Raw genomic sequence first — 13,026 nt, forward strand, 5'->3', positions numbered from 1 at the left:
TGCACAGCTGAAGAATTCAAACTATAGGGCATGAGGCTATTCAGACTGAACATAAAGCAACAGTGAATGTCTGCTACTTATCAGCACTAGGCAAAACTTCATTAACAATGAAGCTGATGGCATTGTATTTTACCGTGACTTTTTATTATGAATTCATTTAGTTTGTGCAATTAATCCACTGTACAGTATTTATGTAACTCTTCTTGGTTATTTTCTTCCATTCCAATTCAGCTAATGGGGAAATGGAATATTAAGAGTTAATCACAGCTTTAGAAACAAGTTAAGTGAAATTGCATTTACTGATATTTTAGCTTAGGTGGTAATCCATTATTACCAAATATTCTGTCAGCAACAAAGAATACTACACATTATTAGGTATTACTCACCTTCTTAAGCTTTACAACACCTTCCTGAGTCTCATAATCTGTTGTAATTTCAAACATATCCATGCCATCTCCATCAATGATGCTGTAAGCTACTAAGCCATTTTCCCCAATGTCTGGATCTTTGGCCTTCACTCTTCCTACTTCCTCTCCCGGGACAGCTGCTTCCGACACTGACATCTGGTACACACCTGGTGGAAGAAAAAAAGGCATTTGCCTTAAGTATGCAGTCTGCTCTCCAGTTGTGTATTTACTCATTTAACTTGTAAGTTCCAAATAAACACAGTAATTTTTTACATTTTCAAATCCCCTAAAGGAATGTTACGTTATAAAGAGCTCTGAGAAGCAAGTTATCTGTGAAACCTTAAAACACATTGCTAATTTATATAACATTACCTCCTCACTGATGTTTTACACAACATTTGTGTATCTCTCTGTTCAGGGTGGGGTTAAAAAGACAACCAATCATTCAGAATGCAGAAATTGTTGTGACATCAAGCTTATCATTTGTATCAGAAAAGTTATTACAAAAATGGAAGGAAAATTGTCTTTCATATGACTCATGGTATGACCTTCAACTCCGTAAGGTCCAGAAGTGTTTCTGCCCATTCATTCAGGAGCCACAAATTATATACAACGAATTGGATAAGACCTTTTTGCTGTGCTGGCTAAAGAATAAATCTGCTGCTTTCTATGGCTTTAATTTGGAGTGTGAACGTATAGTAGCAATGATTATTAAAATTTAACACGACAGAGAATACATACCAGTTTGTATGGAATTCCATACCAAACAAAAAATGGCTTTCCCTCATCAAACTCCAATAGGAAAACCATCCCCAAACATCCCACAGATGTGTTTGCCATACAGGTTTTTCCTTGCATATTCAGGGACACCAGAGGAGAGCAATACTGTTCCTGGATAAATCTCCCTCCAATAGTTGTCCTTTAGGTAGCATTGATTCCAGGACCTTCCCAACCCACTCCAGAGTTCAGATAACATAACCTGATCCTAAATGTACAAATCTATGTCAGCATTCTCTGCCACTTCATCAGCATTAATAAATAGAAAAAAAGATAAAGCATGAGAAAATAAAATAATCTAATTCATCCCCCCCTCCATAATTGCTCTTTGTTGCTACACGAGCACCCTAGGAACATCAGGAGACTTACATCAGGCAGGGACTTGGCTCACTACCCATAAAAACAATTGGCACATGTCATCGAAATAGGTCATTAACTCCAGTCACAAAGAACCCAAAATTTAAGCACATAACTCATTAAGGGTTTCAGCAATGAAAAAAGAAAAAAAGGAAAAGAAGAATAAAAAGTAAATCGCTTGGATGTTTATATAAACAGGTGAAATCCTGGTTTTGTGTTACAAAGCATTCCAAACTAAGGTTTTAAGTTGGGGGTGAATGATTAAGTAGAGTAACTGCTATTTGGCATTTCTGATAATTCTAAATATTCTTCCAAAACACTCAGTAAAGTGGCGTGAATTTGTAGAGAAAAATCCATCATTTGACGGAGTTACTCAACAAAATGCCATGTACTGGGGTCCCAGGTTATGATTTGGAGTGAAAAGGTATGTTTGTGAAGTATGTAAAACCTGACATTTTTAGAATTTAATACTTTCCCATTAGAATGGTAGAAAAGGCTGACATAGATTTTTACATTTAGGGACTGGCTATGTCATTTAAGCTCTTGCATGAGGGTCCAGGAAGCTGCAACATTGGAAGAAGAGCTGTTAGAGAGATCGTCATGTCCAGGACATATCAGTGTCATAACGGTTGCTCAGAGGAGAAACAGGGTGGGTTGGGATGGTGTGTACACTGTACTCCAAAAAAAACCCAACCCATGCAGAGATGAGATGCAGAACAGATGTGTGGGTCCATTAATGTACTTCCACCCAACTGTGAAGACTGAATCTGTTAATGTCAGCCCTGATTAATTTTATATGTGAAAAATAAATAGCACAGGTATAAAAAATTACTTCATTTGACCACCAGCAATACACTTCAACCATCAATTTAAAAATGTAATTGTACTAAATTTAGTTTGGATTGCCATGGTAAATATAAGTCTTGAGGAGTATCCAGTCTTAACTTTTATCCTTATGGATATTCATCATTCACTGAGAGTGTTTATAGAAGTAAAGGATGAAGCATCAACACTTAGAATGAAAGGCTATGTGAAATAAAAAATGATGCTCACTCACTTGAAGGTCTGTCAAAGACCTGAAAGGGCATAATCAGGAGCTGTTAATAGACTGTGCAACACTTTCATCAAGGGCCAATAAAAGCAAGAGACTTCAAGCCTGAGAAATACAGCTGTGTCGTGGTGTAACCCCAGCCAGCAACTAAGCACCATGCCGCCATTCATCCCTCCCCCATCCCAGTGGGATGGGAAGGAGGATCGGGAAAAAAAGAAGTAAAACTCGTGGGTTGAGATAAGAACAGTTTAATAACTAAAGTAAAATAAAATATAATTCTAATGATAATAATAATACAAATATAATAATAATAATTGTAATGAAAAGGAATATAACAAAAAAAAAAGAAAAAAGAAATAAAACCCAAGGAAAAAGAACAGTGATGCACAATGCAATTGCTCACCATCCGCTGACCAATGCCCGAGCAGCGATCCGCCGGCCAACTCCCCCCTGTTTATATACTGAGCATTAAGTTCTATGGTATGGAATATCCCTTTGGCTAGTTCAGGTCAGCTGCCCCGGCTGTGCTCCCTCCCAGCTTCTTGCACATCTGCTTGCTGGCAGAGCATGGGAAACTGAGAAATCCCTAACTTAGGGTATGTGCTACTTAGCAACAACTAAACCATCAGTGTGTTATCAACATTATTCTCACACTAAATCCAAAACACAGCACTGTACCAGCTACTAAGAAGAAAATTAACTCTATCCCAGCTGAAACCAGGACAAGCTGTAAGAACATAAAGTAGATCTCCTTTCCTTTGTCCATCTTTCTCAAAAAACATCTGAAATGTTTTTTTTGAAAACAATAACACATTCATTGAAAATTTCTATCATAACTATGCTTGCAAATAGGCATGAACTTGGACTACTGAAAGGCATGACATGAGGCCACTTGGAGACTTCTTTCAAACACTGTAGATCTAACTGGAGAGCTTTCTGCTGCATACACGCTATGTGACTACTGCATACTGCAACTCTCCCAACACAGAGGAATCTGTTCCTACACAATACCTGCAGGGATTTTTGTTTTAGCCTCCCCCTATTTCCCCACAATGATTTCTTAAAGTTCTTGTGGGCTGAGCAGACTAGTAAACACCACTTGCTTTTTTAAAGTGTCTTTTACAACCACACTGTAATTATGAAAATGGGAAAGGAAGTAAACCAGCCTATCCCAGCGCTGCTGCAGGGCAGGTACATTTTCTAGTATTTTTGACCAATTTGGTTTAACACACAAGACAGCCCTCAAGAAATGGAGCTTCTTTCTCCATTAACAGAGAAGTCCAGACTATGTCTCCCTGATCATATCACAGGTATATCTCTAATATAACATGGTCCAGTAGTTTAACAAATTAAGTGTAGGGTTAGGAATCTTTGTAATCTAATCTTGACCTTAAAAAATGTCTCACTTTGCAACACAAAGCAAATAATCCAGATACTAAAGCTCTATGTTACTAGCAAAAAAGTGTAAATAATATTTATCTATTCACATGTGTGCTGTGATAATCCATCAGTTACTGCTTTTTGAAGTCTTGAATACATCTGATACTGTACAAATATGGGTACTAGTAGTAAATATGAGTAAGGATTTTGTTGTTACTTACTCTGTGGGAACTTTGGTGGGTTGTCATTGACATCTGTAAGTGTAATTGTCACTTTGGTTGTCCCTGAGAGGCCTCCCATGTGTCCTCCCATATCTTTTGCCTGTATTACAACGTGATACTCTTCCTTAGCTTCTCTGTCCATATTCGGAAGGGCAGTTCGGATAATTCCTATAAATACAAAGAAAATATGGCACATAAAAATTTTCACAGGTTCACATCACAAAAAATTGGATACTGCATTTTTAGCTTGCATTAAAATACAGCAATATTTGCAGTGATGGTGCAGATTGTGTTTCCCTACATTGTGCATCATGCTATGCAAGGAAAGTAGCCTTTCAACATAGTTGAACACAGAACAACCCTGGAGAATTACAGTTCAGCACAGAAACTGCCATTTCTATCATACCATATCATACCACAAAATGAATATGATCATCTTTCTAGTGTAGGGCACCCAGAAGCTCTACCAAATGCCAGGGGACCAACCTGCAAAAGAGCTTAGCTAGAATCAAGAGAGAATGAAGGAAGCTTTGCTCAAACACATCAGCAGATATACCCAACTGTACTGCCTCAGTCAATATATTTAGTTCTTCATTTTAATGTATTCCAGTTATGAGGTCCTACTCAAATAAAATGCTCAATAATACCTGTTTGAGCTTCCACCGAGAAGTACGGCTGACCTTCAAGAATACTGTAAACCAATTTGGCACTGTTCCCATAGGTAGGATCATCAGCATCTGAAGCTGTTACCTGAATAACTGACGTGCCTAAAAATGGAAAGCAAACACAGAAGGAATACAGTCAGAAGCAAATATGTCTGTAAGAACCGTGCAGAGATGCTTTCAGTCATACGGCATAACTATTTCTTAACTTTTTTATTTCCAAGTTTGGTAAATGAAAAAAATTTACTTGGCAATCTATATACGACAAAATAGACTCATACGATCCAAAAAGATTTGTCACCAGCTGTGATGTGGATTAATGTTCTAAACAGTGAAGATGATAAAGTCAGCAGTCACTCTGTACCATTATGGTTTTTTTCTTCAGTAGTTTAAGTGTTATATTGCTTTTTGTTGTTAGACAGCCAAACAATAGTGTTTTCTTTCTACGTTTTCCTCAGTAAGTTTCAGAGAAATCATTCCTGTAGAAATCTCCGAGATAGACACAAGCTCAAACAGGAGATGAAAATGGAATAGATAGTGTGGCAGTAACTAGTTAGCTTTATTACACAGCTCTGCCAAAGGAAGGATCTGGATGTTTACCCCAGAGGATTCACACTCCATAAATTTCAGGGGACCCTCACGTTCCTTCCTAGGAAGAAATAGTCCTGTTCTAGGAACAATCTAGAGACACTTCAACCATAACACTTAGTAGCTGTGCAGGGTTTGACTTGCTCAGCAAATGACATAAATTGACTGAGTCACTGGCTGAGTATGAAGTAAATTTTACTTCCCAAAATTCTAGATGATAAGAATTAAATAAAGCCAAGACGTACTGACAATACAACATCTTCCGTAAGACCAGGAACTGAAGTGCATTTATGAGTACTTACCTACATTTGATCTCTCTGGCACATTGGCATGGTAGTTTTCATGAAGAAACTCAGGCGGGTTGTCATTTATATCTTGAACTTTAACAATGAATTCAGAAGGTGGTTCCAAAGGTCTGTTAGTGTTCCTGTCTACAGCTTGTGCTGTGAGAGTGTACTGAGCTCTCTCCTCCCGGTCCAGTGTCTTTGTTGCATGGATGTTCCCTGATTTGTCATCAATAACAAAAATGATTCCTGCTCCTTCACCTGAGAGAATGTATTTAATGTTTCCATCTCCAGAATCAATATCTGAATGAAGCTACAAAACAAGAAACAGACATACCTTAACAAGATGGTATACATTTCATGTATGTGTTTATGGAACAAAAAAGTTCATGAAATCACTAACATTTCATAGTTTTCAAAAATCTGGTCTTACATCAGGCAATAATCCATACTCAGGCACATGCTGTGAACACATCTGCTCTGCATTCAGAGAAGGTGCCTGCACAGACTTGCGTGCTACCACATGTAGTGTGCTACTGAGAGTCAAGCTTTAAGATTTAAGGAAGAAAATACATGAGAAGATAGTTATAACAGGTTCTTTATTCAAATGAAGTTGGAAGGAAGAGTCATTCTTACAAGGATTTTGTACACTTCACACTACCCATATTCTACTAGGTTGCATGTAAAAAGCTAAGTGACAAATGGGATGTAATGAATGAGCCAATCAGTGATTGCCAACTAGTTTTTAATTACAACCTCTTTAATATAAAAGAAGTAACAAATGCTTACTAAACATTCTTACTTTCGTAAACAATGCATACTTCAGTTTGATGAATGAGGGAAACATTGAGCCAAATTACAGATTTTTTGATTTTATATTGACTTCTACAAATTGCACAATACTAACCATCTTTTAAACCAGAATACCCAGAATGGTATTTGCTGTCATTGATCCTATTCTCCACTCTTTTTGTGCTGGGGTTAAGTCAACATAGTTTTGCTGACCATTTATAAACTGGCAAATATACTGTTTTATTTATGTATTTATATTCTGTTAGTGTTAGACAGTAACAGAATAAAAAATTAGTCCAGGATGTGTGTACATACAAATGTGCACACAGATATGTATCTCCCTCTATACATACCCCTCATATCTTTAATTTTACTGATAACTTGAAAATGAAAGGATGAAGGAATACCTATTGAGCACTACACTTTTACTGAGCTGCTGGGTTAGACATTACATTTTTAATTACTATTTTTAAAGACCCGAGAATGATACCAGATATTCTTGAGACATATTGTTGCCCAAGTGGTTGCTGTGGTTCTTGCTGTTGTGTTAAATAACAGCTTGTACACCTTCATTCAAAGACTGCTGAGGTCAATGGAAAAATTTGTATTCACTTAGTATTTTGCTTAGCACCTTAATTGAGCTACAATAAGACGATTAATTCTAGGTGAATAAGTAGCTGTTGAAGAAGCAGCTAATACAACAGAAAAGCAATGTCAAGAAAAAAGCAACTCACAAAATAATAATATAAATTAATAATATTAATCAAGGAATGAAAAAGAAATTCTTTCTTACCCTTCCTACTAGTACAGGATCTGGTCCTGTATACTCTTCTATAACAAAGAACTGATTCCACACCCAGCCTCTTTTTGAACGATGCAGAACTTGTCCTTCTTTTCCTTTTTCATGGTGACCATGAAGTGATGGCCTTGTGTGGTTCAAATTTTCTGTAGTCATGGCATGGCTGTAATACAGCATGCCCAGGCAGATAAGAGCGGCATGTAAACAATTGTCCTCCTTCATTTTTGGTTATTTTGTAGGCACAGGAGTATCCAAGAATCTACCCCTTCCACCTTGGAAGTCAAAAAGTTTGGGGCTACTGAAAAGTTTCAGATAAAACGTTCTGCACATAGGATGCCACCACAAATTAAACACATCACTTTAATGCTCTGCAGCTTCCCAACTTAATTCCTGAAAGAAAGTAAAATGGAGAAGATTGTCAGTTCTTTTATGTCTTTGAGGTGCAATAGTTTTTTTATTAAGCAAAATAAAACTAGGGCTACCCTGGGAAATTTCAAGATAATAGGAAGATTAAAATGTATTAATAATTACGAAATACTGAGTAATGAGCATATTTGGTGTTTTGTTACGTGTAACTGCCACCTTGTAAAAGTCTCCTGACTTGCTGGTTAGGGCACTCACTTGGAAGTTGAAAGACAGAGAATCATATTCTCTCATGATCCTTCCAAATTGATTTAGCCCAAGATGCAAAGTAACTGTAGAAATACCTGATTTATATCTAAGTCCTCTTTGGAGCTTAGATATAGGCCATTAAGCCATAAGTTTAGATATAAGATAGATACCGAGATACTTGCTTATCAAGAATGGAATATTTCTACACATACCTGGAAAAAGGCCTTTTCATGACCAAGAGATTTTCATGCTGAAGATAACTACCTATGTTTTTCTAGGCAGGAGCAGTGGCTGACAGAACCCCGAGGACCTACATTTTGGATGTAGACCCTTGAAGTAGCACTTATACCTCCCTCTGAGGATCAAGTCATCAAAGCAGAGAAGCAGCATTGATTGCCAATTCTGCTGTCTTTGTGCTGGTGACAATAAACGCCACAAACCAATAAAAACATATTCAGATACTTTTGATAATATAACAATTGATTTGGCTATTTATTCCTACTTTCCCTGTGATTTAAATTACCAGAAGTATATTGATTTCTTACTTTCTAATAATTCTTAAAACACTAGGTCAGAATTAATATTTGAAGCAGAAATTGCATAATAGAGTGAAACCTGAACTAAGGTCTATACCTCCAGCAGCTAACAATCCATCATAAAGGCCACTTTGACTTATCCCTGGGGTTTCCGATATATTCTCCTTCAATCTTTACAGAACAGCCAATTTTTACAAGGTCCCTACGATGTTTGTTTCAGCTTTCAGTGTAATTCACTTTACTCTTCTGCAAGATACTAATAAAACACTCAATGTTATATTCATACTGACATATGTATAAATATATGCTACCATCTTCTTTAAAACAGAATTATTTTTTATGAGAAATAAGGAGATCTTACACATAGTATTTGTAGCAGAGAAAATGTGAATATAGGGAAAAGCTTGAACCTACATCACATTCTATAACTCCAGCAACAGATAAACATCTCACTAGTACCAAACCCACTCATCTTGGGATGTCTTTCTCAAATCCTGAGCAGTCATGTCTTCCCGTCCATGTCCCTTTGAACAGTTACATAAAAATACACACCCAACACTGATAGACAAGGGTTTATAAAGAATTCATAAATAAGGAATGAAACATTTGTTTTTATTTCCTCAAAAAAAGATAAGTTTTTATTTTTATTTTATTGAAAACTGAAATCACCTCAATTACAACACCACAATGGCTCCAGCATGAATTAAATGAAAGTCACATATACAGATGCAAACATGATCTGGCTTTCCTAAACATATTTATTAAGTACAACAATTGGTGTATACATTTAATTTTTTACTATTGTTATATGATGTCACATTACAGATGACTCATACTAGCATGGAAGACATGAAAAAGGAAGCAATCTCTATTATTTTGGTCAGAAAAATGCTTTTATTCTGACACAATATATGTGTGTGAAGTGTGGAGTATTAGGTCTGTGGTTTTAGAGCTTATTTCGTATCTCCATTTTGTTGAGGGGTAAAAATAAGGTAGGACTTAAAGGACCTGAAAACTGAGATTTAACCTATTTTGGAAATGGCTTAAATATGAAAAGCCTTTCAACACTAGTTATTATAGTGGCTTTCTATGATAATAGTTAATTCTAAAAGGAAAGGACACTATTTCCCCCCCCAGTTTTGCATAGAAAAAATAAAACTGAAGCCCCTAGTATGCAGTATTTACTTACCAAGCTTCCCTATCATTTAACTTTATTAAACCATAGTAAGTCTTTTAAATACAAGCCATCAAATTCTCTACTCATCCCACAGATGTAAAATGAATTATTCTGTCCTGTTTAGTAAACACCGCTGGATTTACATCCTTGTGGCAGGTGTAAATTTAACCCCACAGCAAGCAGGCTCTGAGATTACCTCTTTTGGCTGCTTTGTCTACAGAAATTTATTGATGTAACCAAATTCTACATATGAAGGCCAGTTCAGTCTGCTTCATAATCGCATTCAGTTAATCAATAATACTGCTGTTTCAGATGTAGTTTGCTATGGAGTGTCCTTTGAGCCAAATAGTCTTCAATGCCATGCCCAGTACAGCTAATTATGCTGGACAAGTACACTTGCTATAGGGATCTATAGCATGTTATTCACGTGCAGCAGTTAGAGGTGCTTGGGCTCTTGGACTGTTAAATGGGGCCTACATGCTCCAAACACAAATGAAATAGCAAGGTACACCTAGACAGCTGTGCATTTTTAAACCTGCTGTGAAAAAAAAAGTAAGTAAACTGCTGACATTATTAGATTTTGGACCCGTTTGAAAATTAAACTCATTGATAATTATTCTTCATTAACATCACATAATTATCTCAACAATGAAAATAAGTAAACAAATATGACCATTATTCCCAAACTTCTCCATACTGTTATGTAAATCAGTAAACACTCTATAAAGATGTTTAACAATAATGGAAGAGCCAAGCTGATACATATGCTGCTTATTATCAGCTATTCAAGTGTGAAGTGCTGGAAACAAAATATTAATCACACATCCATGCTTAATTTACTAATAAGGATTTAAAGCAAAAATTGTTTACTACCTTTCATTTTATCCTCTGCATATACATGTATAGAGAGGAAGCAATAAGGCTACATGTCTTCAAGATAAAGAAACCTATTCTTTCTCATCCACTACTTGGGCTAAAAAAAAAAAATCACTAAAGCCGTTTATGGTAATTGCTTCTGGTTTGAGTAATAATGTGAAAGGACTCCATGCTAGTAATACCAAGTTGGCTCTTTCGCAAGTGACCTACTGCTAGATAAGCTTCAATTAAAGCTAGAGCTGCAGGCAATAAGGTCTCCCTGGCCTTCTCGTGCCCCTCTCGCCTTCTCTCTTCGTGAAGTTCATACTCTCTGTTCAGTTACATAGTGGTTGCCACAGCAGTAAGCCCTCTGACTCCTATCGGCATAAGAAAAGCTAATAGAATAAATCAACAGGGTTCCACTGAAGTCTATGAAATTACTTAAATTCAAAACAGCTACGGTTTGGCTTTTTATAAACTACTTTCTTCCTAAAAGGCAAGGTGCACAAGATGCTCTTAAATTAAAGCTAAAATAAACTTCATTAAAAAAACAAAGCAGTATTATTAACAAGAAAGAAGTCTTTCTTTTTTTTTTTTCAAAACAATCTACTTAAAACCTTTCAAATATTTAACGTTAACTCAGCTGCTGAAAGCCTACAATTTCCCACTTCTTCAAGCAGAAAATATGGAAAAAGAGCTAAACAATTTATAAAGCAATTCCTTTTCTCTTGTGGAAAAATACCTCATAATCCTGTAAGCATGGAATACAGATCTGAGGATGGCAATTGCCACAGCTGACTGGACTGCTGCTCTGGTGAGTGTCCGCAAATTCTCTGTGTGCAGCACTTTTATTCAGGCACTGCACAACACTACACAGACAGTGAACTGTCAGAATCATTTGCTGTGAATGTTTCTAGTCTTTTTTTAAAAAATCACAATCTTAGAGATATCCTCAACATCATTGTTATTTCTGCACATAGATTATATTCCTCAACTACAGCAAAGCAAATCTCAGTGGGCAGTTGACCAAACTGCAACATCCTGCTTTTTTCTGTTGTTGTTTACAATTGCACAACATATAATTTTGAAATCCTAAGTTTTCCTAAGAAATCTGTAAAAAAACCCTGCCTCCCACTTTCTTAAATGTAGTGGATGCCAGGTTTGAACTAAGATGGACTTTTTCTCAAAAGGAAGAATTCCATTAACATATTTTAACTGCATACAAACAAACGTTGGCAATTTTGGTACTGAATAATAGCTCTATCAGGGATAAAGGGAAAACAAGAGTTAACCAGCCACCACACAAGACCAAATCACATCAGAGAGGCACATGAACACAATGAGATTCCCAAATGCTGCCCATGTAAGTTGATCAGTCGAGGTATGCAGGACTGAGAAATGTTAAAACAATATCTAGTCCACACTCTGAAAAACAACATACATGGTGAGGTGTATACACAAAATGTTTGCATGGAAATAGAAGACCTCCCTAAATAATTGTGAGAACGTGCTTTCAGGGCGCTTCTAGCTACATAGATAATATGTCTATGTTTTGTACTTGTAGTTGCTACTTAGTTCTGGAAATGCAGAGCTAATAAGTTCAATTTTAACATAAGAAAAGTCTGTTGTTCTACCATTAGAAAATAAAATCCATCAACATTCGTAATGGAAATATGCTATTCTACTAATTAAGAACACATCTATCATATCTAACCTGAAAAATGATATAACCATGTCCACAGACTATGGCATGGAGTAGAGCCAGGGTCTTGACTGCTCCACAACGCATCAACTCCACTCTCCTTGCGCACCCTCGCACTGAGAGACCGCAAAGCGCAGAGAGTCTCAACGCACAGCACAGTAGAGAGGTGGTGTTACGGGGCTATCTCTACTCTAACAGGCTAATCTAAAAAGTCAGTCTGCTTTACGAAACTTCACACACAAATTTGAATGCCTGTTCATAGATGACTAACAGACAAAAATAAAGAGCCAGCAAAGATTATTTTAATAAGAAGAGCAGTCGCAGAAGTGAAGTCTAGCCAATTTTAAACTTCTTTCATTATATTTATAGCAAAAATAATCCCAAACATTCATGCTGACTTCCTGTGTGCTATTAAATGACCATATGCCAAATTATAATAGACTAAACAATTTTTCTGATTTGTCTAGGCCATAACTTCTGGATGATACATTAAAATAGCAATTGTTCTCAGAAATACACTTGGCAGGAAGCAGTCAAAAGCACAGTGTAGCAATATAATAATGGGTGATTGTGTTCCGAAATGTTTTGCAAAAGTATCAAGTAAATATAGCAAACTCCCAGTCCAAATGCGATTTTAGCTGTAATTAGAATTAGCTAAAAAGATGAATGATTTATTCTACAATAATTTTATTGTCAGACAAGGAAATGAATAGTGTTTTAACGCCAGAATAAATATTGGATCATATTAGTTCTGGAGTTAAGAGTGCCTGAGTTTTGGGCATAAGGATGGAGTAGTGGGCACAGCTGGCTGAGCCTCCCACTGCCC

The 13,026-nt window shown here is 36.5% G+C and overlaps 1 protein-coding gene across 1 annotated transcript in view; it reads right to left on the minus strand.

Moving 5' to 3' along the window:
• Positions 1-13,026, minus strand: part of CDH11 (cadherin 11) — a 269,341-nt gene that overhangs the window by 14,709 nt on the left and 241,606 nt on the right. The window contains exons 6-10 of the mRNA XM_050903720.1: positions 7,313-7,708; positions 5,746-6,040; positions 4,841-4,960; positions 4,194-4,361; positions 387-574 (exon numbers count right to left, since the gene is read on the minus strand). Of these exons, the coding sequence (XP_050759677.1) occupies positions 387-574; positions 4,194-4,361; positions 4,841-4,960; positions 5,746-6,040; positions 7,313-7,540 (999 nt within the window). The 5' untranslated portion in view covers positions 7,541-7,708. The remainder of the gene's footprint in view (positions 1-386; positions 575-4,193; positions 4,362-4,840; positions 4,961-5,745; positions 6,041-7,312; positions 7,709-13,026) is intronic.

Source organism: Gymnogyps californianus, chromosome 12 (genome assembly GCF_018139145.2).
Source record: "Gymnogyps californianus isolate 813 chromosome 12, ASM1813914v2, whole genome shotgun sequence".
Taxonomy (NCBI): Eukaryota; Metazoa; Chordata; class Aves; order Accipitriformes; family Cathartidae; genus Gymnogyps; species Gymnogyps californianus.